A 23,700-nucleotide genomic window follows, 5' to 3' on the forward strand; every position below is an offset into this window, starting at 1 on the left:
TATCAGAATTGGCATTGATGTTATTTCTTAAAAACTGCAGAACAGATGGATTATTGCACTGAAAGACCCTTCGTCAGGGATTTATTATATGTGTAATGTAAAGAAATGTTTCATAGGCCTGGCCTGATGGGCCACTGAAGCGAGCACACAAACTTTTATTCTCTCGATCCTTTATTGGCTCAATTTTTAATGAAGAGGCAATCTGGCAGCTCGATAGTTATTCTGATAAACAGGTCATTTCTGACCTGAAAGCATAAATAAATGATTCATTAAGGTTAATAAAGCCTCGGTTAGAATTTATAACCCTGTTTTGAAGTCTTCTCGTACCTCTCTCCATATTCTCTCCTCACGGAATCATTGTCTCGGTTTATGGTTTCGCTGAGATTGTCAGAAAGTTTTAGATGCAGGATGTTTGAAGTTTAGACACGAATGTCCTGATGTGCGTGTCACAGTGCACATTTTCTTTGTCTAGATTCTTTTCTTATGAATATCAAAGGGAACGCTGACTCTAATGGAGGAGATTCTGTTTGTGCCTTAATGCAGAGTCGCTTAGGAACATCTGCTGCGGTTAAAACTCACATACAGCTGTTTTGCAGTTCTCCACAGTCTGCCGTAAGCTGTTCCTTCCTCAAGCTTTTACTGCAGTGTTTTGTCGTCTGTGCTGCAGTGACACATAATCTTCATTTGTAAACTGTGATATAAAACTTTATTTATGATCACATTGTAGCTGTAGATGTTACGTACAGTAGTTGGTGCACATTAGGAGATTTGGCATCAGAGGCAACTCAAAAAAACAACATAAAGGGAAATCAAGCTTTGTTTTTCAGTAGAATAATATCCAAAAATGTTTACATTTTTTAATGAACCTTTCAGCGAAGCACGACTGAGCAGATGGCAGGTGTGAGATATGAAGCTTTAGGGTGAATACACCGCAGCTGGTTTATGTTCATTTTGAGTAAAACTGATATGACTAGCGCTGTGGTTTGGTTTCCTGTGTTTTCAGCCATGATAACCTGCCCGCAGTAACTGACAGTGACGCCATTAAAAGCTTTAAATATTGTCTGGCAGTCTCCCTTGACGTGTTTACTGACGTCTTTTGTCTTCTTATCAAGGTTCTTTCTCTCTAAATGATCTGTTTTCTGTGGATCCTGTTAGTCATTGAGTCTCCTGTTTAGACACCTTTGCTCCATCTTTCAGTCTGATTTCCTCCCCCTGTGTCCTTCACAGAGCTGGAGACGACCTCTTGTGAAGTGTTGAGCCCTCTCTGAGGTTCTAAGAAAATCTCTTTATCTGCTCTCCTACTTTCCCCAGCCCTCCTTCCTCATGTTACCAAGAGAGAGTCTTTTCAGCGAAATCGGCTCTTTCTTGACCGTTGGCAGTGAGAATCTCTTCTGGGAATGCATTTCCCTCTTCAGGTTGTCCAGCTTCAGTTTATCCAGTGACGGGATACTCTTCCTCCTGCGTTTCGCATCGGGTAGCGCCCTCCTCAGCTTGCTCCAGGCTCTGCTCATGGGCGACTTCTTCTTCTTTTGCCAGAAAAAGGTTCTTTTCGAGGAGGAGCCGCCCATAACACTGCAGGAGAAAGAAAGGTGATCAGCGTGAATGCAAAGACTGTTCTGGAGGCCAGTTGTTCACAACAGAAGTACAGAAGCAAGGAAACACCATGAGGATTTGAATCTATAAAGTCATTTATGGGGTTTGAAACACCTCGTTAACATTTGGAGTTTAAAGGGCTCTCAAGTTTGCGTATTCATCAAGAATAAGCCAAATTCAGAGAATGACTAAATGTCTGAGAAAGTCTAAGAAACAAATTTATGACTAATGTATTTCAAACTAAATTATTTAAATCCTTTAAATAGTTTAAATTCAGTGCTAAATGCTCAGTAGGTGTGGCCTTTGCCTGCTTCCAGTCAAAGGATGACTAGACTGGACTCTGTTTCAAATTATTATGTCGCCTAAACACTGAAAACAAAACTGATTAAACGTGCCCTGCTGTTAGGCAAGATGTCCTTTAAGACATTTAATCTGCACTGATGAAAATAAAAATACCACAAAACTGCACAGCAATTGAGCCAAATCTGAGAGCAGTAAGCCAACAAGAAGATAAGAGACTGGATAGAGTGGATATTTAAGAACAAATAAAAAATACTGGAAGTAAAGACAGCAAAAAATGTGTAAGTCTGAAACTGAAGAGCTAAAACATCACATACATACACACACACACACACACACACACACACACACACACACACACACACACACACACACACACACACACACACACACACCAAATATCTTGTCTGCCGTCAGACAGGAGGTCGCGTTGCCCATGTTTGTCCTCTGAGTCTAAAAATGATGAGCCTGCTCTTACCGTTATCATCCTGTAAGACGCCTCCACCGACTGCCACAAAGATCAACTATGAGAAACAATTTCTTCCTCCTTTCCGTGATTTTTCTCATGTGCTGCTGGCCGCCCAGCAGGAAAAGAGCAAAACGGGTTCTGTGACATTCTGACGCTGCTTTGTTTTCTGCTGTTTCGCGCACACCAGAAAATGTTTGACTCTTTACACACTTCACACCACGATCATACATGTTTACATATGGAGACTGTCCTTGATGACCTACCAGAGGCTTCATGCGTGCAGGAAAACCACAGGCGTGACTAATGCCATTAACAACAGTGGGGCAGCGTGCACAGTACCAGAGCCCTGAAGCAGAAGCAGCTAAATGGAATTCAGCCATCATTAATTTGAGTGTTTACACCTGTGCTTCGCCTGCTCTGATGGCGCTAAGCCCACTAAAAGTTATCTGACATGTACACCACTGTTGTGTGTACAATCCACCAACAAACAAAGCAGCAGTTTAATGGAAGATAATCCAAAGGGCTGATTGCAGCCAAACTAAAAGGCAGTGCTGGTGCTTGTTGAGTGCTGAAGACACAATCTATCATGCAGCTAACAAAGTTACACAAACTGTCACACTTACACATACGGACCATTATTCTCTTGGATTACACTCTTGCACGTCCTTAAACTCTACCAGGACTTGCAGTTTCTTCTATTTTCTCTTGGGTTTTTTGTTTTGTTTTGTTTTTTTTGCACTTTGGCAAGTTTCATTCTGTTAACTTCTGTTGTAGCAACTTGGCACAATATCAAGACTTTCTAATAAACAGTCTGAATGAAGACGGACCTCATTGATCCGGGAGCCAACTCACTTCCAGGTTCATTCATTCACTCACAGTAAGACTATCTGCCCACTGCACCTCCTCTCTTCTCCATCTTCATACATTACTCAGGGTCACTAAGTTTATTTAGACTCTGCACAACTAGAACAACTTTATGGGCACAAAACCCGCCGTGCTCACTCCTTCGCCTGCCATTATCTTGCATGAGAGCTGTTTTTTTTTTCTTACCCATTTCCTGTTTGTTGCGTGCCACACAACCTTGAGAAACAAACACAGTTTCAGTTGTTTTTTTTCTGTGTTTTCTCTTGCGAAATCATTTTTCTCGCCTTTGTTCGGGTTACAAGTACCACTTTAATGAAAGGAGAAGTATGTGTGTGTGTGTGATGTGACAGTTGTGGCTTTCCTGTTGCAGAGCTTTTTGTGGCATGTGTGTACAGAACATGCAGATGCAAACTAGATATTATGTCTGTTTGTGTGTCTCTTCAAAAATGCTTAAATGTGGTCAGTTTTCTGCTGTTAACAATTTAGCTATTGTGTTACCGCCTATAAGCATTTATTGCTGCAATGGTGGTGCAATGCAGGGGGCCTTTACATAATTTAAGGTTTATTTGATGAATAGACATGTCAGCCCCTTTGAAAATGTTCGAATAGACAGCAAGAAAAATAGACAGTAAAAGTTCAGATGATATTAAGTTCTATTTTGTGAGCTGCTCTGACTGGAAAACCCACATGCATGAAAGGGAACAATCAATCGACACTTTGTAATAGACCAAACACACTGAAATGAACCAGGCTCAGGTGTGTGTACGTTCATGCAGGTTTTGTTGTTTCCAGCTCTGCAATACAACCACTGCGCTCCATTGTTTCCAGACTGGCTCACCTGGTGGTCAGTGACTGGGGGTGAAAGTCGGTGCCTTGCTCCGGAGCGCCGCCATGCGGAAGAAGGGACGTACTGTTACTGATATGTATGTTCCCAGCTCATGTATGAAACTCTGATCGGCTCTTACAGGTAAAATCAGTGATGCTGTTTCTTGCCAAAATATTTTTGAGGCTCGTTTCTGCTGCTGCCTTCACATGTGTCGAAAATATGCTGAGCGTGTGTTTCTGCGACGTCCCAGCTGACAGAGATGTGACGTTCAGGGGGCGTGGAGCCGCGCTGACAGCCTGATGTGAGGTATTTCATTCTCCATGTAACAGATTCATCTAAAAGCTAATATTATTCCACGTATTTCTGTTTTAACCCCTTCTGTTCAACTTTATTTTCTCGTTTTCTCATGATTTTTACGCTTCAGTCTGCATCACAGGGTCCTCCTCCCTCTCTCCTCCGCCTCCTCCGGCTCTCTTCTTCCTCCTCCATCCCTCCTCCTCACATTTTCCCGGTGCGCTGCTGCTGCTGCCGCCGCCTTCTCCTCCATGTCCTCCGTGCAGCGCGGCGCGGCCATGGTGGACTCTCCCAGCGCGATGAAGAAGACCTTCTCGGTGCCGGAGATCAAACCGCTGGACCAGTACGACCTCAACCGGGCCAAGATCTGCGCCAGCGTCCGGTGGCTGCTGTCGAAATCGTACGGCTCCGCAGGTAGACTCCAGTCCGGTCTTGCTGTTCAGATTCGGCGCTGCTTGGGTGGGGCGCTTAATAATTAATCCTGCTATATATGGAGCTCTGAGTCAAGACTTGTTTTATTTCGCGTTCAGGGAACCTCCAGCATCCTTGTGCATAGCATCCATCCTCACACGCTGCACTGATGTTTATAGTTAACCCGCTCGCCCCCCTCCATGCCGTGCAGCTTTAACACCGCATGTAGGTTACCATTAACAGATAAGGAGGCAATTATTGACATGAATATGAGGCTTGTCAGAAGGAATCTCCTCGGTGATGCGTGATGCATGACGGAACTGGAGGCTGTCATCGCTGCAGTGCAACAAAGCCTTTTGTCAGAGCCGGGCAGGCCTGTGGAGGACTTCACCAGCCTAAATATAACCTGCAGAGAAAAACGGGATTTGTAGCCTACAACTGAATGAAACGTCTGCAAAAAGGTGGAGGCCGTAGATACGTGTGGGCCGGCGAAAAATGGGTCAAGACCGCATATTTGTGTCAGTGTTACGCACGCACGCTGTGCTATAGCGCGTGGCAGCACGGTGAAGGTGACATAGTAGCTCTTAGACAATGGAGCGTCTTTGGTGGCAACTGCTGCGAATGCATCCTCTAATACAAGCACTTAGGAACAAGCTTACGGATATATTTTGAGGTGTAAAAGCATATTTGCACCAACCAGCTTTGTTCTGTATATTTTTAGTGGCCAGCATACAGCAGGTGCACAGTTGTATAGAGGGGCACGAGATCAGTAAACCTGCACAGATGTGTAATCCAGTGTAAAACCATTTTAATGAATAACACCTCTGTAAGGCTTAAAATGTGTGAGTTTTGTTGACACTGTGTTATAATTGGTGGTGGTGTTGTATTGGATGACATCATACTGTCGGGTGCTGCATCTAATGATTATTGTCACAAGCCGTCACAGCTATTTCTAATCAATAACATGTATATATTCACATAAAATATCTATACAAGCATATATTTATATAAGATAGAAATAATAATAGTGAAAATGCCCAAAATCATATCTTCACAGTCCTCACTGTGAGATATATTGAAGGGAATATTTGGTCATTTTATTTGATAATAGGCCTAAACAATCGATCGATGATCATAATTGTTGTTGATCAGCTAATTGTTTCAGCGTTGATTCTGTTGGGTCCAGATGTCACAGGTCAGCGTGGTGTGTTCAGGCTCAGCTGACTAACAGTGATGTCACTCCGTAGGTAATACTGCAGTAGTAAAGTTGCATAGTTCCTCTTTATGTAATGATCCACGTTGTTTTGCTGTAATAGGTTTAGACAGACTTTCATGTTATATTTGTGTCCGATCTGCCAGTCAGCGGCACAGGAGGAGAGATGAGCTGAAAACCTCTCAGCAGGGAGGCTTCATTGTAGTCTGTAGACTGGAAAATGCCCACTGGGTGCCTCATTGAATTTTAATGGAGGCCAAGAAGAAAATGGCAGTAGTAAAACTGCACATGGGATTCAACACACTCCTGATTCAGCGGAGATTTATTCTCCCTGACATGGCCAGAGGACGACTTCTCTCAAAAAAACGGCTTTGTCAGTGACATTTCATCCTCTTTTTTTTGGCCGTTTTTGAGGACATGTTTTACAAGTCACTTATAAATGTAGTGAGCCTGTTTGTGGTATCAATAACAGGCATTTGCACAGTCAAGTGAAGTATGATTTTACAAGTATCAAACTGCAGGACCTGCTCTGGCTTTATACCTTTATTTAACCAGGAAATGACGTCACTGAGATTAAAGATCTCTCCCACAGGTGTGTAGAGAAGCACAGATATACAACATAAGATAAAACCTATAAAGACTCCTAATTAACTGAAATGAAATACAAGGGGAATTATGTTATTATGTCATAACAAGAAATATAAAAGTTTAATTTATTAGAGATATATATGCCAACTAGATTTAAAATATCCTGAAAACAATCAAAATATATCCTGGTATCGTAATATTTTCCAGTCCACTTTAAAGGGATTTAAACCCACATTACAAAAACTATTTTTTATTCTTGTCAGGAGTTTCTGTGGGGACATGTGTCAGTGTGAAATCCAGTTCACCTCCATTGTGCTGGGGAGGAGGCAGAAATGGTTGTACAGCTCAGTATCTGGGTAAATAAAGCCAAAACTATAAACCATAAACTGACTCTTTAAAGGTGCTTTATCAATATTTCACTGGTAACAAAAGATCACATGACTGCTTGAAAATGGTTGCTCGTAGTGAGAGTTATCACCTGATGCTGCGGTTCCCCTCAGCTCTGCGGGGCATCATAGCGACTTGCAGCTCATGTTCATGTTTACCTGCTCTAAACTTTATTGTTTTGTTGACTCTCTCGGCTCTCACCGTCCACAAACAGCAATGGCTGCATGATGCATTAAAAAAAAAAAAAAATCATTGTGATTATTTTGGCAGATATTACAATTGTAATTTGATTCACGATTAGTGGGAATGATTATTTTCACCAAAAAAAAATACAAAGTCACATTCTTAAATGAGGAGACTTTGTAGGTCAAAGCATCTCTGCTGCACCAGCTACTTCAGTATCATGCAGCTTCTTTGATTTGGATATTGACCATATTCAATTTCAGTAATATTTTGATAAATTGTTCAATTTCCCTCTAGTTGGTGGAGACCAGAATTAGAGCTAAAAGTCAGGTGACGACACACATGACTCCAAACTAATGCTGATGTTGCTCTTTATCATTTTGCCAGGGTTCTCCACTCATCTTGTTTCTGCTTTGTGTGTGTAGCTTAATCAGTTTGTTTATGAACCGATTAGCTGATCGAGCGGAAATGAATTCGCAAATATTTTCATAAACGATTATTGTTTCATTTTCAAGCAAAAACACTAAACATTCTCTGATTTGGACTTCTCAAGTGAAATGATTTGCAGCTTTTCTTCATTATATATGAGCGTAAAGTCAATATCTTTGAGTTCTGGACTGATGGTCTGGAAAATTATAATGGGCATTTTTCAGTTTGTGTTTGTATACGTGTGGAAGGAAGATCTGAATCTATCATGTTATCTTGTCACTAACCGGTTTTGGTGACTCCTAACATCCATGCAGTGTAACACTGACAGTTGTTGTTGTTGTTGTTGTTGTTGTTGTTGTGCTGTTTTAGCTGCACAGGCCTGTTTTTTTTCCAGATTGAATTAGTGCTCATGTTAAATGGGTTAGCTGGTTCCTACTCTGCAGTCCAGTCTCATCTCCTCCGCTGTGATGGGGACAGAATGGCTGCTTTCCATTTGCACCATTCCCATGGTGACGGCAGTCCTATTTCCTCCCAGCGCTGCAGAGTGTGAAAGGCGAGGGTTTAACCCCAAACAGTGTGTGTCACACTGCGGTGGAGTGTGTGCTTCAGCTGTTGTCTATGTAGTGACTAAGATGGACTTTAAATTTGTGGTTTTGTAGTAATTTCTCTTCTTTCATTGGAGGAACACAGAGAGGATGGGAAGAAGGAGTTCCAGTTACATCAGAAACAACAGAAGGTTACAGAGAGAAAGAAAAGGAGAGGAGTTGTAGCCCTCATGACGAGTCAGAGTTAGATGTGTACGGACAGATGAAGGAGTAGAAAAGAATTTGTAAAGGCTTAAAGGGGATGAGGATTGACTGCAGTAGTAAATGGAAGAGATGTAGACTCTGATTTCCCTCTAAGAAGTCCTCTCCAATCTTCAGGATTATCCCGACTCCTTGTACAGCCTTCCAGAGGCTGCAGAGGTGGAATATGGGTCAGCCGGGAAAGTGTGTGTTTCTATGTCCGCCGTGCATGTGTGTGTCTATGAAATGACCCACTCGTAGTGGTCTGAGCTTCTTGCACATCATAGATTACTTGCATACACACACATACACTTGTCTGGGGAACATAGCTGAGCTGTTCATGCAGATGATGATATGATCTTCTCCTGCAGGCTCTCTGCACTCAGACGCTGTCGCTTACTGTCACCTAATTTCCACTGTGGGAAAATGTCTTCCCTTTTATCCAGTAGTTCTTTAGCTTTCTCTTCCAGAACAGATAATATTGCTGCAGTCTCTTGGCTGCAGCCGCTTCTGTATTATTTTCCACATGGGACAATGTGTTGATGAAGCATTTCTCTGCATTGTCCTCTTTCTTTGCAGGGAAGCTGACTCATGTCACATCTCTAGTATCTGCAGGATCACAAGAAATGTCTTAGAACTGCACCAAAAACTTCTTGGTTTTGTTTCTCCTCACATGCGACTCAGGAAACGTCCTTGAGTAGATGAACGAGTTCCTCCACTGATAAATTATCTCCGCTTTTAGATAATGATCAGCTGGACTCTTTCAGCGTACGTCATCCACTGAAGTATTCATTTTGAGGTTGTTTCTTTCTTTCAATACGTTTACAAGACAAATAGTCCACAGCTATACTAGCAGCTCTGTGAGGCTGCACAAAGGTGCTTCGAGCTAAATGCTAACTTGCTAACCACATCCATGCTGATGATGTTCACTGATCTCATCATCATCCTGGTTCAGCATCTTAGCATACTAGCATTTGCTAATTAGCACTAAACAGAAAGTACAGCTGTGGCTGATGGAATTTTTGTGTTGGACAAATTGAAATTTTGGTGTTAGATGAAAAGTCAGGGCATGACCAGAGTTTTTAGGATTCATCTTCAGGGAACCATGAATGTCTTTGCAGAATTTTGCACAAATCCATCAAGACGAGGTTGACGTATTTAAAAAAGAAACTTTGACCTGCAGAGGAAAAGTCAGAGGCTCACAAAATTACCAGGATTCATCCTCTGGACAGTCAGCTCTGGTTTATATTTCATGGCAATCCAGCCAAAAGTTGCTGAGGTTTCACTAAAATCCAAAAATGTGAAGCTGCTGGTGGCGCTAGAGGAGAAGCCAGGGGATCAGCAAAGTCAGATGGATTCATCCTCTTTGGACCATGAATGTCTGTACAATATTACCAGTCAAGCTCAAGGAGACTGTCCTCTCTCCCTTCTCAGAAAATGTTCCTGTGGAGTTGCGAGAGCCACTTTACAAGGACCAGTATGAACAGGAGCACCTCAAGCCGTCCGTCTCCAAGCTGCTTCTCTCCCCGGAGATCTACTGCCGAGCCCAGGCCCTGCTGGCCCAGGCGCACGGGGTCTCTCTGCCGGCGTCGCAGGGCTCTCCGGCCGACAACTCCGCCCTGCTGCAGTTCCTCATTAAGAAAGGTTTCACGCCAAAGGTCCAGGATGCAGACGTCACAGAGGAGGACCTCAGATACGTCCCCATCAAGACGGTGGGTGTGTCTCCTTGTGTGTATGAGTGTGTGGTCTCAAATTTTTATTTTTGCTCTTTCTTTCCTCTTTTGATTTCTGATGGATATGGCCCTTAGGTGAATATTTCAGGTAAATACCACAGTAGAAGATACTATGTAATTAACAGGTATTAGCAGCAAAAGCAACAGTTTGTCGGGGGAAAATATTGTGTCTCTTCATGCTTTCATGTGAGTTCAGTTAAAGGAGGAGTAGCAGTGAGGACAGAGACAACAGATGGGGGGGGGGAGGAACGGAACAAAGGAAGAAGAAAGGACAGAAGGATGAAGAGAAGCAGAGAGGATAGAAGAAAGAGACACAAGGAAAGGAGGAAGGGAATGAAGTGATATTTAGCAGCTTACCTTGTGTGGAATGAATGATGTTTATCCGCAAAGAGAAAATGTGGAAGATCAAAAGTATTTCTGTCAGAAACGGTCACAGTCAGGGCTGCAGTGCGTGAACCTTGCTCCTGTGCTGATTTTAGGCTTGATTAAACCGGTGTTAAGAGACAGGTGTTTGAACTGTCTCTCTTGTGATTGGTGCAGAAAGCCCACCTGGCCCTGATCGACGCCCTGATGACACTGGCTGCCAAAGAGACGGTGGGCAGGGTGAAGATGGCGGCGGAGGCGGAGCAGATGGGTGTCGGGGCTCCGTGGGAGAACGCTCTGCTCTTCTGGGTCAACAGGGTGAGACCACAGAACCACGGCAGCAATGCTGATATCACTCTCAGCTGTTCGGCCCTCTTCATTTAAATAGCTGTTTGACTTGAAGGACAGGTTCACTTTTTTTCACTCGAGACCTGGTTAAAATGTTCTTATCGCTCTGCTGCGGCGTCTCGCTCGGCTCGTTTAGGCCTGCAAATCTGCTTCTCTGGAAGCTCTAAGTAAATCCAGAGAGAATTTAAATCCCACCAGAAAATGATCTCAAATCATCACGAATCATCAAAAATCCATGACTTTCACAAACATGATTGGCTCTGTGCACGATTATTAATATTTTAATGAGCAAAACAGTGGGACTGGACCCGAAAGTGCACAATTATCTATTGTTAATTTTATTATTTCTCTCATTTCTTCCTTCCACGGTGGCCCTTTACTTGCTATATTGTCATATAAAGATGTATATATTCAGGTTTATATACTGTGTGTACTCATCAGTAGAGCACTTGTGTCATCAGGTGCTCTGTTAATTTAGTTGAATCAGGTGCAACAGGTGAGGAGCTGAACATTGAAATTCTTATGTTTTTAATTATTTTTTCAGGATTCACTGTCCTGTGTGTCATTATTTGACTCTGACAGTGTCTTAAGTCACAGCGAGGGAATCATGTCGTCTCTAGTGGACAAATTTTAATAAAGTTTGCGTTGCGTTGAATAGTGAACTTGTCCTTTTAACCCCTGTAGCTGAACCAGAAGTTGAGAGAAATCACAGAAGAAGAAGAGCCCCCCAAGTCACAGACATGTACAGACCTGCAGCCTGCTCAGGACGCGGTAAAAACACCCCCCTACCGCAACATCACACACTCACAGACGCACACGCTTGATGTGCTGTGAAGCAGCTGTCTCTCATACTGTAGCTGTGTTGCTGCAGCTTCTAACATCGACCTTGCTCTACTTCTGTTTTCTCCCCCTGGTCTGTGTCTGTCAATGCTTGCTCTCTGGCAGTCTCAATCCACCCGCTGGTACTGGAAACTAGTCCCCGTAAGTGTGATCTTCTCCTGTCGATCTCTCTGAATCTGTCCATCTGCTATGGCTGACATTATTGTGCCTGCTGGCAATGCCACACATAACTCCTATCTGTCCCGTTATGCGTACTAAGGGGCCTTTGTGTTTGACGGTTATGTCATTTGAATATCTGCTGACTTTTACAACTGACCAGTTAGAAGCCACTGATAATGTCCTATAACTGCTTATTGTTATGAAGTGATGAGGTCGTGGACACTGGGGTGTTTATGACTTTGCTACGTTGAGTCATCAGTTTCATCTCAAACTGCTCAGATTATCAGAGCCGAGGGGGAGAAGGAGATGTTGGAGAGGAGGGAGGGAGGTGAAAATGCTTCCTTCGCTGGTTATTAAACTACCTCTGTGTCCCCTTTGTTTGTCCCATCCTCTCCTCCTCGTCCTCCTCCTCCTCCTCCTCCTCCTCTGCTGTCGCTCTTCTCTCCCTGAGCAGTGCCATGTGACTTTGTGGTGTGGCGGTTCCCATGTTGACCGGCCCCCTTGTCATTTATGCTTGTTTCCCTCTCTCTGCCATCCCCCATCCAGCATGCTATCGCTTTTTGTTTGAAGGAGTCGGGGAATAAGCCGCCAGTGGTAACGTATAACACCTCGCTCTTTTCTCACCCTCATCCTCCACATCTCCTGTAGCAATGACTGACGGACGGACTGACCAATCGCCACACCTTTCCCACGCCGTCCGCCAATGACTGACTGACCGACTGACTGACAGACTGCAAACTAATCACTATTCCAACCCCGAGGTTGGATGGATCAATTAAACCTCATTAGCTTTTAATAGTGTTTATCCATATTTCTGTTGTTTTCCTGCTTTTCTTTAAAGTGCATGTTACAAAGCCATGTTATAGGAGGCAAACTAAGACTGGATGTTACTCTTTGTTGCTTAACTTTTCACCTTTGTCCTCCTCCAACAAGGTTGCGTAACATCATTCAGCATAAGTTCCACTTGATGCACATGCAGCATTTGTTTTGTTTTGGATTCTTTTGGGTGTATTTTATCTCTTGCACACATCAAGAGTGACACACAGTATGATTTTGAATTCAATTTTCTGATTTTTTTTTTTTTTTTTTTTTGGATGATCAGAATTGAAGGCTCACAGTATCGTCAGTGCCTGTTTCTGCTGCATGGACACCGGAGGACAAACGCCCTCATTTTCGCTTATAATCACTGACCTTTTTTCTATATTTTGGAATTTTTCTTTAACCTTTGCACTGCACCTTCTGGTTGGTGTGTGTGTGTGTGTGTGTGTGTGTGTGTGCGCGTGTGTATGTGTGTGCGTGTGTCTGTGTGTGTGTGTGTGTGTGTGTGTGTGTGTGTGTGCAAATCTTTCTTAATTGAGGCATTGCTGGTCTTGCGCTTTGTTTTTTTGGGTTTTCTTCTCTGCAATTTTCCTGGAGTTTGGCTGGTGTCATAGTTTGAGTCTGGTTTTGTTTGTTGTCTGAAAGGAGGACAGTCCTGGCTGGTTTTACATTTCTTTTTTCACCGTTCTAACTCTTAAGCACAACATAGTCCTTTATCTACTTTCATATTTGTAATTTTTCTCTGCCTGACAATCCTTCCTCTCTTCCCCTCAATTGCCCTTTTGCTGTATCTGGCTCCCACTTGTCTTTGCCAAACTCTTCCTCTTTTTACCATCTTCTCTCTCCTCATCCTCCTCCTTCCCTCTCTTTTCTTTACTAGATTCGCTATAGGAAGGACAAAGTGCAGTCTAAGCTGACTCCTACTTTCCCTCTGGTTTATGCGGTCAAAGATCTGTCTAATGGCTGCGCTATAGCTGCTGTGTTGCACTTCTACTGCTCCAGCTTGCTGCCTCTGGAGGGTACACTCACGCACTCAAACACACATGCATACAAGTACACATTTGATGATTAAATATTCATGTTTGTACATTATCTGATGTATGTTTCCAAACACTAAACAGCTTAAATGATGGTCCCATTATTTAAATAATGGTTTCAAATAAATCTAGCATCTTGAATAGATGTTATAGTCACTGCGAAAGCATTTCTCAGAACTTTTTTATTACTATGTCTGGACAAACATTTTGACTCTTGATAGTAGTTTGCAGTTCATGTTTCATATTTTAGTTTTGCTGCAGTAATTCAGTGAATCTTATTTGTCAAAGCATTCATATGTTCAAATAGCATCTGTTGCAAATCATCTTCAGTGAATCAAAAAGTACAAGCTGCCGCCGACAGACACGTGCACACGCAAACATTGCACACTACATATGTTTATGTGTTTTTTCTCTGCGCTTTCCAGATGTGTGTCTGAAGGACACCATGTCCGTGGCTGACAGTCTCTACAACCTGCAGCTGATTAAAGAGTTCTGTGAGAGCAGTTTACAGAGCTGCTGCCCCCTCGCTGTGGAGGACCTGCTCTACGCTCCACCAGCTCTGCATGTAAGCACTTTTATGCATCAGTACAGTTAAAGTGAGGAGCAAGAGAGGTGGATGTATGGAAGGAAAAGCTGAAATGCAAGTGTTTGAACATAGCAACCACTAGATGGCAGTGCAAGTAGAACTGTCCGCCTCTGGGTGTGCTTACTCTTAAAGGTGGTGGCAGTCCACTTTCCATGCAGCAACCATTTGCTTTTTTCCATGGTAACCCAATATGCTCTTTTCCTCAGCTGAACATCATGAGCTTCATAGCTGAACTGCTGGAGTGGTTTGAGGTTAAGAAGGCTGAATTTGTTGAACCCATACAACCCATCGACCTCACAGGTCTGTGACTTCCAGTATGTTAATGACAACATTTCTGTAATACCATTACGTTGACTGCTGGCTGTTTGATGACCAGTCTCTAAAACCTCTGTGTCTTTTTTCTTTCTTTCAGATGTCTCAGGGTTACTAGATTGTACAAGTCCTGTGAGCGGGAACAACAACAGGTAACATCATCCCAGTTGCACCACCATCAAAAAATGGTTAGGGTAGAATAACTAGGTATGAGCCTCAGTCTAATGTGGAATCTGGCCTAAACCAATCTGAACCTTAACTACAACAACATGTATTGAGCCAAAACCTGATTGATACCTAAATAAGCCTGACAAATATAGTGAAACAGGACGTTGAGCGTAGGAGAAATCTTGGTGGGGTCTACATACACACAGACACTATTGTGAGGTGTTACATTTTGCACTTGCTTTGATAAAAGAGTTGTGAATGAACAGCTGTATTTTTCTGTTTCAGTGGGTCTCCTTCCTTCATCTTCAAACAGCCCTTTGTGCCCATCTCCTCCCCCGTGTCATCAGGTAAGAAACAGAGCACTGAATGTTTTTATTTGAATGGATTTAACCAAAATAGACTTTCATAGACATTTCTTTTTATCTGTCCTTCCAGAAAACAAAAGTTGGACAAAGAAACAAATCAGGTAGTTATACTTAACAGCTTTGTGTGATTTCAGTAGTAAATGTCGTGTTGCATTCATGTTTTATCTTAATTTTCAATCTTCTTACTTTGGCTTCTGTGGTCTCTGCTTTTCCATTCTTGACTGGCACAACCCATCCATTTGTCCATCCTTCCATTGTCATCCACCTCTCTGCAGTCGTCCTCTGTCAGCAGTGACTTTCAGCATCCCATTTGGGCTGGACAGTGATGTTGACATTGTCATGGGAAACCCAATAGATTCTGTCTTTCGCTCTGTCAGCACTGACAGCCTCACCACCGGCATCCCTGCAATGACTTCACCGGTGGCATCAGCAGGGATGACTCATGTCCCGTACAGCCCTCCAGAGGACTTCAGCCACCTGGTCAGCGCTTCTGCACCATCGAAGCGCTCATCCTGGGGCCCTTATGCGCACACAACACCACTGGGAGAGCTGCCGACCATTGAGGAGGCGCTACAGGTGGTTCACACTCCTGGCAACAAAGATCGGAGGAAGGGAAGGACAACAGAGAAAGGAGGAAGACCAGAACCCAGGTTACGTCCTGAAGGAGCCCCTGCTGGATTCTTCCTACACTCCCCAGAGGAGGATAATCCCCAGCTCAGTAGCTCTGCTCCCTGTCGCTCCGGAGTCCTCTACCAGCCTGTTGGAGGAGAAGTGGGTGATAATAAAAGGCAAGGAAGGGGAGAGAGGAAGGAGAGATCAGGACGCACCTCTGATATGTCACGTGATGATGACTCTGTTCTACGAGATGGCAGCGTTGACTCCTCTGACACATCGGATGATACCCCTAGAAATGCCCCAGGTAATATTCGACCCAGCAGCAGTCGCCAGGAAAACCACAGCATCAGCAACAGTCCACGCCTGACAAGCTTTGCTGAACGACGAGACAACAGAAGAAGACATCCTGCTGCTCCAGGGGAGGACTCTGCTCTGACCCCAACAACCCCAGGCACTCCACATACACCCTCCACCCCAGCAGGGGCACTTGGTCGCCAGGACAGCCCTGGTCCCAGAGGCCCTGAACCAGGCTCCGAGGCCTGGGAATTGGGGGCTCGTCTGGAAGAAAAACGCAAAAGCATTGAAGCCCAGAAAAGACGTATTGAAGCCATCTTTGCTAAGCACAGACAGCGGCTTGGAAAAACTGCTTTCCTTCAGCTGAAAAGAGAGCAAGGAGAGGGAGGAGGGGAGGGAGCAGAGGAGGATAATCTTACCCTGGAGGAGCGCCTCACACATATGGAGGAGCAACTGAAACAGGAAGAGGAGAAGGAAAAGGAGAAAGAAAAAGATGGAGAGAAGGAGAGAGAGAAGCCATCTGTTTCCAATCCTCCTCGGTTAGAGAAGCAGGTCACATTCTCTATCGAAAGTAAGAAAGGGGCAGAGAAAGAAAAAGGAGCAGAGAAAGAGAAAGGAGGTGAAACTGTCATAGTGGAGTACAATGAAGTAGTGCAAAAACTGAGTGAAGCTCTGCAGTCACTACAGAAGGACATGCAGAAACTCACCGAACAGCAACAACAGCTCATGAGCAACCAAAGACCAAGAAATACATCCAAAACTACTCCAAAATCAACACCTAGAGGTAATACCAAAACACAACCCAAAACTCCTCCTCACACCCCGACAAAGACACCACCAAGAACCCCGACAAAGACTCCCACAAAGAGTACCAGCAAAGCTTGGGTGATTCCTCCTGCCAATCCCCCCTCTGCCTCCTCTCCGTCACGGCGTTCACAAGTTCTTACCTCCCCCAAACCTATAATCTCTTCCTCCTGCCCAGCTCCTCGCACTAAGATCCACTCCTCCTCCACTCCCCGTAGTCCAAAGCACCACCCACGTCACCAACATCAGCCTCACCCACGGCCTTCCGAACTCAAGTTCCCCCCACTCAACCGCGTCTTGACACCAACCCAGAATGTGGACACCCTCCCCCACTTGCGGCGTGTATCCCCCAGCAAGTGTCAGGTTCAGACCTCTTCTTCCTTCCGAATCGGTGGTCCTCGGACTCCTCAAGAGTCACCTCAGCCTATCCAGCAGCCACAGCCTGATGAGTGCACATCAGACACAGGGTCAAGCGAGACACCAACTCAGTTCAGCCTGGAACTGGAGCAAGAGGAGGTGGGGGCTGTGGGAGGGCTGCCGGTCTTGCAACAGCCCAGACAAGATCGTCCTATGGCTGCAGGTGGAAGCAGCTCTGGAGCTCCTTCGGAGTGCTCGTTTGAGAGTGACACTATGTCCTTTTCTGCTGCGTACAGCGCAGGAGGTGAAGGCGGGAGAGGTGGAGGTGCAGGGAAGCCCTGCAGCCTGATTGAGGTTTCACTGTCATCTCTTGGAGGTCCAGAGGGGGGCAGTGATGAACCAACTGATGAAGGACAGGAGTTCTCCTCTGATTCTATGAGCGACCACACAGAATCTGCTGTGGAGCCTGCTAGAAGACCAGCTGCAGAACCCCTGGACCCCATAGAACGGCTGGATCTGGCCACAGGAGCTGGCAACATGTCAGAGCAAGAGGAGTCCAATGGAGAACAACCAAGAGAGACCGAAACTTTTGAACCAAGTGGAGAACAGAATGAGCTGGGGACAAGAGGAGGAATTAAATTCTTCTTTACGGTGAGTGCTTGCAAAACAAAACAGAAGGGAAAGAGTTTGCTTTGTATGCACATTAATTCTGTCATGACATTTGTGTATTTGATCTTGTGTTTGTGTGGCTGTAGGAGGAGGTACATAGTGAGGGAGAGATGGCCCAGCGTAGAGCTGTCCTGTTGGAAAAACAGCAGAAGAGAACTGAGGAGCTGAAGAAGAGGAGACAGTGGCATGAACAAGAAAGAGAAAACAGGTAACACATTTATGAATGCACCTGCGCAATGTGCATGCTTACACAGTTCTTTGTATCCAAACTCTGCCACACCTGCATTTGTACATTTGTGAACTAATAAGTCCAACACTGACATACACCCATGGAAAAGTAACCTAATTCCTCTTGGTTTCAGACCAGCATCCTCAGACAAAAGAGTGGCATCTCCCTCCAATACACCTCCTGCAGGCACAACCTCACCTTCACCCACACCTCCTGCTACACCAGCCCGCCGGGGAGATTTCACACGAGGGGAGTATGCACTGCGGCAACAACTCAGACTCATGGATGACTTGGACAAAATGTTTCGACAGAAATCAACCAATCATGCACGATCTTCAACTAAGAAGACCCGCTCACGTCCTCGCAGCATGACCAGGGAGGAAACACAGCTGTCTCTGAGTCCAGCCAAAGGAAAAACTGGTAGAGTCAGAAGTGGAAAAAAGATATCAACTAATCAAGACATGTGTTGTGTCTTTGTAGATGATTTCAATGACAAATGATTTATGTTTCTCCAGGCTCTAAATTGACCAAAGTCTACTCTCACTCCTCCCTCAATCTGGCAGCTACAGATGAGCCAGGAAACAAATGTACCGACACCACAAAGAAACCCAGCAGGTACACTATCTTTACTGTCATTTATACAGTTTTTAGCCACATTGGCAGCTTGGTTTGGAAGATGGAAGTGTTGAATGGTCAGATTTGGTTGTCCACGATTACATATCTCGCCAACTACTGGATGGACTGCTATGAAATTTAGGACAGAAACTGAACGAAAGCTGCATTCAAATTACTTTGGAGATCTTCGGACTTGTTAGCACAAATTTCCACTTGTGTACCACCTCAGTTCATGGCAGTAATAGTGCACATGTTATGATGCTAACATTAGCTAAACTTTTGAGGTAAATAAAGGTAAGGTGCTAATACAGTAGTGTGCTAACATTAGCACAAGAGCATGCTAGATGTCACTGGTTAAACTTTACATTATTAACACACAAAGTTGTATGTAGTTGGAATGAGATTGACTGCTAGTTCTGGATGATATTTTGTGTCACAAGAAGGATCCCAATCAAGTGCACTGTTCCGTGATTTATTACTCAAGTATAAGGGCTGTGATGACTTGTTGAATATTGATTGAGGATTGAGAGTTGTGCTGTACACCCAAACCTTTTAAGATAAAAAAAAAAAGCTCTTGTGGTTCTTGTTACTCCACAGCTAACACCTCCTTTGCTTCAGTAACACAAACATTTTCAGTTAATACTACTCTGCTTGCTACTCTTTCTCCATGACTGATAACCTTCTCAGATGGATGTCAGTACATTACCACTAAACATTTCCAACTTGGGCAGAAAAGAGTAGCATAGAGTAGGTTGGTGCTTGTTTATGATGATCCAACTGTGAATCCAGTTTGTTCTCAAGTATAATACAGATACAGTATGAGGTGATGGACTGTTGCATCATTGTTTGACATTTCTCCAACAGCCGCCCTGGTTCGCCTGCAGGATGTGTGCCACCAAGTAGACTGGCAAATCAGAATGGAGATAAAGAATGGGAGACTGGTTCCAATGGTACTTCACCTGCCCCAGAATATACTGGTACAGTCCTACACAGTACAGTATCTCTCAGTTCTTGAGTGCTCATATGCATTGCCAAAATGCCTACAATTATACACATGGGTTAGGATAAATGAATGTGCTTGTGTTTGTTCTTGCAGGTCCGAAGCTCTTCAAAGAACCAAGCTTCAAGTCCAACAAATTCATCATTCACAACGCTCTCTCTCGCTGCTGCCTTGCTGGAAAGGTCAACGAAACACAAAAAAACAAGATCGTTGAGGTAGACGATGCATTTTACTCTACTATGAACCACTTTGGTACCTCTTCAGTAAAATCAATGATATTTATCATTTAAATCTTGTTGGAATTCCGCTACTTTGTAAGCACAAGCAGATGAAAACTGAAACACAGTCAGTATGACATTGTGCACTCTTCCTTGTCTAACATCCTCCTTCTTCCAACCTCAGGAGATGGAGAAGAGTCCTGCCAACCATTTCCTCATCCTCTTCCGTGATTCCAGCTGCCAGTTCAGGGGCGTTTACACCATGAACTCCGACTCCCAGGAACTTGTACGATTGGCTGGCGTGGGCCCACGGGCAATTAGCTCCACCCAGGTGGAGTCCATCTACAAATACAGTTCAGACAGGAAGCAGTTTAGTGCCATCCCCTCTAAAACCGTGGGTATGAGTGTGGACGCCTTCACCATCCCCAGCCATCTTTGGCATGGAGGAGGAGCAGCAGCAGCGGGAGGAGGAAGCAGGAGAGCAAGCATTACGAAGAAGGCAGTCATTTCCAAGTGAGGAACATAACACATCACAGTGACAGATCAATGAAAAAAACACTGTAATCACACTATAATTATGGTAAAACTGTTGTGAAATACAGTCGGCGGAGGAGGAAGCAGGAGAGCGAACATTACTTAGAAGGCGGCTGTTTCCAAGTGAAGAACATAACACATCAGAGTGGCGGATCATGAAAGAAAACACTATAATTATAGTGAAATCTGTAGTCAAGTCTGAAAAACAGTTTTATGCACACAGTCGAGCCTTTAGCCACGTGTGTGCATACATACACCTTACCTCTGTCGCAGTGGGATTTCACTACAAATACAAAACATTAAAAAAGTATTTGTACTCCCCATTCATGTGCATGACAGTTTTAACGGCACAACTTTAATTTCCCAAACACTGAATGAGACACACTCACTCACACATGCAGAGTGTAGAGAGGAAGGTTTTGTAAAATGTTGAGGTTAACTGCACAAGGACGAGTTACTTTTAAAAAGTCTCATTACATCATAGTATACATTCGTTTGTTTGAAGAACAAACTCAAAAATGACTTTCATTGAGAAGAAAAGGAAACTTCAAGTTGTTTCTTGAAAAACAATGACTTTCGTAAGACACACGATTGCTATCTGTTCTGGTTCTGTGGACTGAAGTCCTCAAGTAGAACGCCAGTTTTATATGATAAGCCAAACAACAGAGAAAATGCCTTCTTGTGTCAGAGTGACTGGCAGGACTTTTATCTTGTACAAGTTTCGAGTTTAATTCTACCAACAACGTTCAATAGGTGGATTAAAGCACATTTGTTTTGCAAAGTGAAAGACAGCCATAACCATATGCTGCAGAGAGCAGCAGTGAACGGCAAAGATCTGTAAATGTGTCAGTGGTTTTCAGAGATGATTACCGCAGCATGGAGGGTTATTTACTGTATGTGGTATAAGCTTATTTCAAAATAATATCACAGTGAAAACTGAATGTTTGATGAAACTATGTTGATAACGGATATACGTACGAGTGTCAGAAGCCAAGTAAACGGCTTTGAACTAATAGCATATTGAAGATGACATGTCATGCCAGACTTACAGTTAGAAATACCTGGATTGTTGCACTCTTGGTTAGGGATGGGTTCCGATAGCTGCTTCCATTTTGGATCGGGTTCCAAGTTGGTGAAATACCTGGATTGATTAAGCTCAAAGGCCAAAGAATCCTGCATCAAATCTTTTATTCACATGCTCTCTTAGCCTATTTTACCTGTTTCTGAGACTACAGGCATCCATGAAAAATATTAACTATTGATGACAGAGCGAGACTGACTGAAAATGGTGGACCGCCTTAACTTAAATGTGCTCGAGTCAATGAAATAACTTTGAAAATGTAGTATTTGCAGATAGGTACTTAAATACTCAATTCCAAAAAGTTGGGACACTGTGTAAAACATCAGTTAAACAGAATGTGATGACTTGCTAATCCTTCTTAGCATGTACTCAACTGAAAACAGTACAAACACAATATGTTTAATGTTTGTCCTCATCAGCTTCATTGACTTTTGTAAATGTCTGTTTATTCTGAATTTGATGCAGCAACACATTTCAAACAAGTTGGGTCAGGAGCAACTAAAGACTGGGAAAGATGTGGAATGCTCCAAAAACACCTGTTTGGATCATTCCACAGGTAAACAGGCTCATTGGTAACAGGTGATAGTATCATGATTGGGTATGAAAGGGGCATCCTGGAAAGGCTCAGTCATTCACAAGCAAGGATGGAGCGAGGTTCAACACTTTGTGAACACATTATTGGATAAAGAATATTATTACACAGACTCAGGAACACTTAGTAAAACTGTTGTTAGCAAACACTTTGCAAATGATTATATTCTGTTCTCTTCTATTTACGTTTTACACAGCATCCCAACTTTACTGGAATCAAGGTTGTAAGACAAAGAGGAAAAAACAAGTCTCGAGCTTGAATATTTATCTATTGTCCATCATGTTAATGTAAGAACTTGTGACATTTTTGATAACCTGAGATAACTTATCAATCTGTTGCCAGTGTCACACTGTGTTCTGGGACCTGCAGTAGAGCAACATTGAACCTGCCGTCAGGTAACATTAATTGCATCGTGCGCAGAGACAAATGTGAGATTTAGTTGATGTTTGCTGAATGATAAAGTAGAATTAATATTATTTCCACTGTGTTGTTTTTGACTTTAGCTTCGACGGCTTCTGCAGCTGTAGCACAGTCTCCAAGTGAGGAACAAACACACAGCGAAAGGAAAAAATGAGTCAGGATGGGGTTAATGAATGTCAGAGAGCAGCGATAAATATGTGCACGAGCGACTCTGTGCTTTAGGTATGACACTGAAAAAACAGTATCATCCCTAAACATGCCTGAAAAAACAGTACATATTGTACTACGAGGTTAAAAGACTGATAATGGATTCAAAAGCATTTGGATTCAGAACTGGATGCAGATTTGATAAAATGCGAGTGAACCCTAACCCTACCTTTGGTACAGTGCACACACTTACATTGGTGTGTTTCAGACCAGCATTCATGTATGAAATAACAGACTGGATTAAACTCCACTGATCAAGCTGTTTCGCTCTTTCGTTCTTTTTTTCCTCACTCTTTGTCCTCCCTCTCTCGCTCAGTTCTTCCTGGTTTCCTGCTCCACCCACATGGTTTGTTGTTTGTCCCACACTGAATGAGATCTTGTTAGTAGCAGTCTATCATTTTGATAGTGAACAGAGCCGACCTGAGATTTAAGCAGGACACTACATGGCTGCTTAGGACCTTTCTCTAAATAATGAATGTGTGAACTATCTCTGGGTTCCTCTGTTCAGTCTTCTGCAGTCTGAGTGAGATTGGAGGGCATTTAGGAGGTTTTGGAGGAGGTGCAAAGGTTAAGACCCACTGTAAGTGAACAAATTGCTCAACATCACTTCCAAGACTCTTCTCTCTTCTCTGAAGGCACAGCAATGCTCACGAGCTGATGAACAGCTTGCACATTAGCAAACATTGTAAATAAGCAACTTGAAAATCTCTCCAGCAAGGTCAGGTGACTTGTGTCCTGATAAGATGCACAACTGGTTACCAGCAGTGGTCAAACATTTTTGTTAAAATTTTGAATTCTGGCTCATAAACATTAGTTCTCTAAGAAGTTGTTTTGTATTTTTGGGAGCCAAATGTTCACTAGTACTGAGTGGCAGCTCAGCTTCAGCAGCAGAATCAGGATTGGAGGTTGGAGTCTTATATTTTTTGGCCACTTGGGGGCAGCGTAACAAAATTACCACATTGACATACATAAGCTAACAGAGACTTAAGTGTC

The 23,700-nt window shown here is 43.5% G+C and overlaps 1 protein-coding gene across 4 annotated transcripts; it reads left to right on the forward strand.

The window, feature by feature from the left end:
* The first annotated feature begins 4,287 nt into the window (after positions 1–4,287).
* On the forward strand, positions 4,288–22,966 carry LOC143319400 (calmodulin-regulated spectrin-associated protein 3-like). 4 transcript variants are annotated; one of them, XM_076728357.1, is made up of 20 exons: positions 4,341–4,358; positions 4,477–4,760; positions 9,777–10,054; positions 10,616–10,756; positions 11,471–11,557; positions 11,732–11,767; positions 12,332–12,379; positions 13,485–13,623; positions 14,067–14,206; positions 14,434–14,527; positions 14,640–14,691; positions 14,993–15,054; positions 15,143–15,173; positions 15,348–17,793; positions 17,898–18,019; positions 18,174–18,460; positions 18,556–18,655; positions 19,520–19,632; positions 19,752–19,870; positions 20,058–22,966. In XM_076728357.1, the coding sequence occupies exons 2-20, from the start codon at positions 4,598–4,600 to the stop codon at positions 20,388–20,390; spliced, it is 4,791 nt and encodes a 1,596-aa protein (XP_076584472.1). In that variant the 5' UTR covers positions 4,341–4,358; positions 4,477–4,597; the 3' UTR covers positions 20,391–22,966. The 4 variants fall into 4 exon arrangements, with proteins under 4 accessions (XP_076584471.1, XP_076584475.1, XP_076584473.1 ...); XM_076728356.1 differs by having other exon boundaries at positions 4,288–4,760; XM_076728360.1 differs by having other exon boundaries at positions 4,288–4,760; positions 15,450–17,793.
* Positions 22,967–23,700: the final 734 nt, after the last annotated feature.

This window comes from Chaetodon auriga, chromosome 4 (assembly GCF_051107435.1).
Source record: "Chaetodon auriga isolate fChaAug3 chromosome 4, fChaAug3.hap1, whole genome shotgun sequence".
Taxonomy (NCBI): domain Eukaryota; kingdom Metazoa; phylum Chordata; class Actinopteri; order Chaetodontiformes; family Chaetodontidae; genus Chaetodon; species Chaetodon auriga.